General features: G+C 21.3%; 1 protein-coding gene across 1 annotated transcript, besides 1 other annotated feature; it reads right to left on the minus strand. All coding sequences in view use genetic code 6, as the record gives it.

Annotated features, from left to right (window-relative positions):
- Positions 1-4,810: 4,810 nt before the first annotated feature.
- On the minus strand, positions 4,811-5,884 carry IMG5_073740 (leishmanolysin family protein, putative; the record flags this gene model as incomplete). The annotated part of the gene is made up of 1 exon (XM_004036636.1): positions 4,811-5,884. A coding segment is annotated over exon 1 (973 nt), but the record flags the coding sequence as incomplete, so codon positions are not given.
- Positions 4,932-5,547: a microsatellite.
- Positions 5,885-5,926: the final 42 nt, after the last annotated feature.

Raw genomic sequence — 5,926 nt, forward strand, 5'->3', positions numbered from 1 at the left:
ATTAAAATATTAATATTATCAATAATAATATTTTTTTTTAAATAAATTCATTAAATAATTTTCTAAATTTAAAATATTAAATAACTTCATTTTAATACTATAGCATTGTTAAATAATTTTATTAGAAAAAAATTATATAATTAGACTGTATTTTATAAATGCAGAAATCATTTAATAAATAAAAATATCAAAAAATATTATTAAAAAATAAAAAGGTACCCAATCATTGAATTTATTATAAAATTTATATTAAATACTGATACAAATAATATAAAAGCAAATTATCACTATAGAAAAGAAAATGAGATAAATCAAATACTTTAATATTCTATTATTATATTTATAGATACTTTCTATAAAAATAATGAATAAGTTAATACTTAATAATGATAAAAAATTAGCTAATAATATTAAGACAGTTTTTAAATCATAAAACAGAATAGAATTAACAGTAATAAGAATAACATATTTTACATATTATTAAGTTATTCTATAAGGTTTACTTAAAAATTAATTAAAAAGAATAAATATTTAAATTAATTCATGAAAACTTATAACTTAAACGATTCTATTTGATTTTAAAAAGTTTTACATTATAGATATATTTTCCTAATTATGTAAAATAAAATTATTAATTGTTTGAAGTGAAAAATTATTTTTAGTAAATAGAATTGATTCAACTTTTTATTTCTAATGTTATTCTAATGTACTAAGTTTTACATTTCTTTTATAATCTAATTTGCTGCTAAAATTTGATTTTTCTTCATAGTTATTTTAATTTGTTTATTATTTATTTCTTTATTAGCTTACTTAAGTTAATAATATTTTTCTTTTAACTAAGGTATTTTTTTAAGGATCAGCCTGAGTATTTTCCGGATTTTAAATTTCATCCTAATCATTTTAAGGTTATATAACATCTTCTTAGATATTTTATTATAAATCAACTTTAGATTATTTTTAAGAAGATAATTTAATAATCTTGCGTTTAACAAATTTATCTATCTTATCTTCTGTTATCGATAGATCGTCTCCTTTTTATTAATTTTCAAATATTGGCCTATTACTATATATCGGATTAGATTAAACATGTATTGGTATTATTTTTTATATTTTCTCTTGTAATTTTTAAGATTATTACTATTTTTAAATCAAAGAACCTTTAATTGATTATATATCGTTGCTTTAATTTTTTATTAAAATGTTTTAATATTATGATTAAATTATGGCTTGGGATTCAAATTACTAATTACTCTAACTAAATTCTTTGTTTGTTTTTAATTCAGCAAAAGTAGCTAAATTATATTTAAAAAATTAAATTAAAAAAGTATATTAGTAATAAAAAAAAAAATATTTTGTAATTATAAATAATATTTGTTTTAAAAATACTTTATTTTTAATTGGAAGCTTTCATATGATTTTAAGTTTGTATTTTAATAGTTTATTCTCCGTTTTTAAAAATATTATCAAATTATTTATTTCTTTCTTCATCATTAATATACTTATTAAAAATAATTTCTTAGATTTAATTTTTTTTTATTATGCTTTATTCCATTTATTAGTTTTGAATATTATCGATTTATTATAAATATATAAATGACATTATATAAATTATAGTAGTAGCAACTAAAGTCCACACAGAAGCATACAAATACCAATAATTCATCCGATTCGCTTTAAATATCTACTATATGTCATTAACAAGAGTTTATTTTCCTTATGTTTTACATTAACATACAAATTAATAAATTTGATTTTAGTCATTAGTTTAATATAAAAGTATGCAATCTTTAGAAATCCATTTGCCTTAAATATTTTATAAGCAAATATAATTACCAGCATTATCTACAGCTTCAGATAAATTGTAAATGTTGAATAAAGGAATATCAAGTTGTATTTATTATTAATTAGATTCAAAAGTTATTAATTTTTCATTTATAGTAAAAGAGATGATTTTTTGGGTAAGAGGAAATTATCATCATAAGCTATTACAGAAGAAGAGATATTTTAAATAATTTACGTAGTATTATAGAATTTCTTAGTTTTGTTCTATATTTATACTCTCATTTTATTTATCTGATATTTTTATCAAATAATTTTCTTTTAAAACTCTATGTGTTGTTGCTTGAGTTTTAATTATATTTAGAACTTATATAGGATTTTCGTTTATAATCATACACATATTCAAAGTTTACGATATTATTTTCATTATTTACATGTATTATTTATCTAATAATGAATTTTATTAACGATTAAATGATCCTCTATCTCCTTAAAAAATATTTTAAATTATTTATGCTTATAATGTAAGAATTTATACTGATTAAAAATATTTTTCGAATTATGTTATGTCAGAAATTACTATTTTTTTAATATATGTTTATTAATTAGTTATTATTTATTCAATATTATTAATAAATTGTTGTATTTTATCAAATCCTAATTATGATAATATTTAATTCAGAATGTTACTAAATATTTAATTTAATGTTATTTATATTTATAGAAAATAGGTAAAAAAGTCATTTTATTATTAAAAATAGTTTTACAAATTCAGAACTTCATTTAAAATATCAATATATAATTATATAAACTAAGAATCAGTTTGCAATGATAAGACGCTCATATGATTGATAATATCATAAATAATCATGTTATATTAAATTATTTTATTTTAATTTAAATAATCTTATTATGCCTAAGTAAACCAATCATTTATAAATATGTAATATGAAGAACTATCTTAAGTATATTGGTTTACTGTAATTTATTAAGTTATGTTTCTTATTCCTCCTTTCGAATCTTATATTACTGCCATAATTAAGGACGCACCAAAAGGTAAAACAGTTTCAATCTTATTATTTGGTGAGAAATCAGATAACAATTACCTATTAACATATTATGCATTTAATAATTCATTATTATAATCATCTTAATTTTTATAAAAATAGAAAGAATAAGACAAAGGTTAATCAGTATCAATACATCCGTTTATTTATAGAATTTATTTATCTTACATATTTCTAACTTCAAATCCTGCAGCTTAATCAAAAGTACAATCTTATGGAGGTATATTAGCATTTAAAGAATAAGAAATTAATGTTGGTATTATAAAATTTGGATTTCTTACTGAAAATTTTAATTCAAATTAATTTTAATTTTAAAAGTCGAAGAACAATTCCCAAGTTTAAAATCTAAATTAATTATATTTTAAATATATCAATTTTACTTATTAATTTTAATATAAAATAGCCCCTGTAATTATTAAGTCATCAACATTTGTATCTTCAGGACAATCAAATTAAGTAAATATTTCTTAATTTAAATTTATTGTATTTTAAGAATTATTAATAGAAATAGTAGGATTAACAGGAGGTATATTATAATCAACCATTAATATTGTTATCTAATCAAACGCGGTTACTCCATCTTTTGTTCCTGATAATTTAAATTAGTATTATTAATAAGGCTATAAAACATTCTTTTATATACTAATTTATAAGTTCTATTTAATTGGAGAAACAATTAAATTATTTGAAGAATCTTTACAATCATTTCCAGTACTGAGGTTTATACATTACCAGTTTATAGATATTCCACAATTAGTTGATTTTAATAAATCTTTTTCACTTGGGGATAAATTAGGATCATCTACTATCGCTTGTATATCAAAACTTTAAGAAAAATATTATTATCTATTTCCTCCTAAAATTTAAACTAAAGGAGATTGAGAAAGAACTTTTATTGATAATAATATTTATTGAGTAATTGCAGGATTAAATTATAAAGAAGCAGTAATTAGTATATTATATATTGTACTCGTTTTCATGATAAAAGGTTAGATTTAAAATTACAACTAATTTCCTTAAATTTATTATATGGAATCGATTTTTAATGATTCAGTTAAATTGTCATTTTATTTTATTAATACATTATAAACATTTTCTTAATGATAATATATTTTTCCATCATCTTCACATTACAAAAGATTAAAATTCAAACTCACATTCACTAAACTACTTCTATAAATTTGATTTGGATTTATATTTGCATTTATGTCAATCGATGTATCTGCTAAAGTTTCTATTATTGTGTTTGCAGTTGCTGCTTGACCAAACTCGGTAGCTACATATACTTAAAATTAGTATTATCCTTATTTTTTAAGTTATAATGGTGGTATTTCTAACAATAATTAGTTATTTTATTATTAGATAAATTTATTTATTTAAGTTATTTCATTTGCCGTATTTACATTAGAAGAAATGAGTGTCCAAGTAATTTATTTTAACTTTCTATTTCCAGAATTAGAAATACTAGATATTCTTATTTATGCTTATTAACATATCGAAATAGGACTTGTTTAGGTTAACTCAATAACTGGATTAGTGTCTAAAATTACTTTTCCAGTTATTTATTAAAGAAAATCAGGGCAATCAAAGCCATTATTTGTTAGTTGAATACACCAGGTTTATTTTATGTATCATCTTATTAACAGTACTTACAGAATCAAGTTTAATTGTAAGTGTTTTTAAATATTTATCAAAAGAACACAAAATATTTCCTTATAATTTAGAAGAAATAAAGGCTTAATCCAATGTTTCAATGCAAAGCTAATTAGTAAATTATATTTAAGAAGAATAACTTTAAAAATCTAAATTTGTGAGAATAAGATTAATTTAAAAATTAGTAAAATAATTATCAAAATCTATAATTAAAAACAATAAATCATCACTAAAATGCATTTTAGTCATTATACTTAAGCATGAATCACATTATCCATTTGAGTTTAATTAAAAATAATAAGGAGTTATACATGTAAGACATTCAGTTGCATTGCATGTAGCACATCCAGTTGAAAAAGTAGAACACATAGTACAAGCTTAATTGAAAGCATTAGGATCATATGAATATTAAGGACAATTACATTATTAAGGAACTCTATTCTCAAAGCAAGTGTCACAAGTATTGTCATTAGAACAAGTTACACATTTAGCTTAGCAAGCTGTACATTATCTGGTTGCCGTGTTTCCCCACTTACCTGAAGGACAAACATTTAAACATGTATTATCATTTAAAAAACGTGGCGCTAGACATTCTTAGCAAGTCCTATCATTACAAGTAGAACATCCATCAGATATATTAGAACATGCAAAACAAGCTTATTAATAATCCTAATTATCGTAATGATAAATAGGACATCCACAACCAGGTGTAACTCTATTCGAAAAGCAAGTATCACAATCAGTAGCATTAGAGCAGGTTTCACATTTAGCTAAACAATCTGTACATTATTTATTTGCCGTATTTCCCCATTTGCCTGCAGGACAATTAATTAAACATGAATTTTCATTTAAAAAACGTGGCGCTAGACATACTTAGCAAGTCCTATCATCACAAGTAGAGCATCCATCAGATATATCAGAACATGCAAAACAAGCTTATTAGTAATTCAAATTATCATAATTATGAGCAGGACATCCACAACCAGGTAATTCTCTATTCAAAAAGCAACTGTCACAATCAGTTGCATTAGAACAAGTTTTACATTTAATATTACAATCATTACAAGTTCTTTTTATATTATCTACATATTTATTATTTGGACAGGCCGAAACACATTAAAAATCATTATACAAAAATCCACTTTTGCATAAATCACAAGAAGTCCCATTACTACATTATTCGCATTGTGAAATACAGTTAGAACAATTTCCTCCTTCTAAATACTTGCCTTTAAAACAAGAACTACAAGATAAAGAGTCAGTACATTAAGCACATTAAGGCATGCATTCATCAGCTAAAATTTAAAATTCATATATACCAAAAGATTCATTAGAAGCCAATTCATCTAAGTTATTACTAAATTCAATCTCATATCTGTTTCATTAGTTTAATAAGTTATTATGACATGTGAAGATAGTCACCCTTT

This window comes from Ichthyophthirius multifiliis, assembly GCF_000220395.1.
Source record: "Ichthyophthirius multifiliis unplaced genomic scaffold scaff_1120509250428, whole genome shotgun sequence".
In the NCBI taxonomy this organism is placed as follows: domain Eukaryota; phylum Ciliophora; class Oligohymenophorea; order Hymenostomatida; genus Ichthyophthirius; species Ichthyophthirius multifiliis.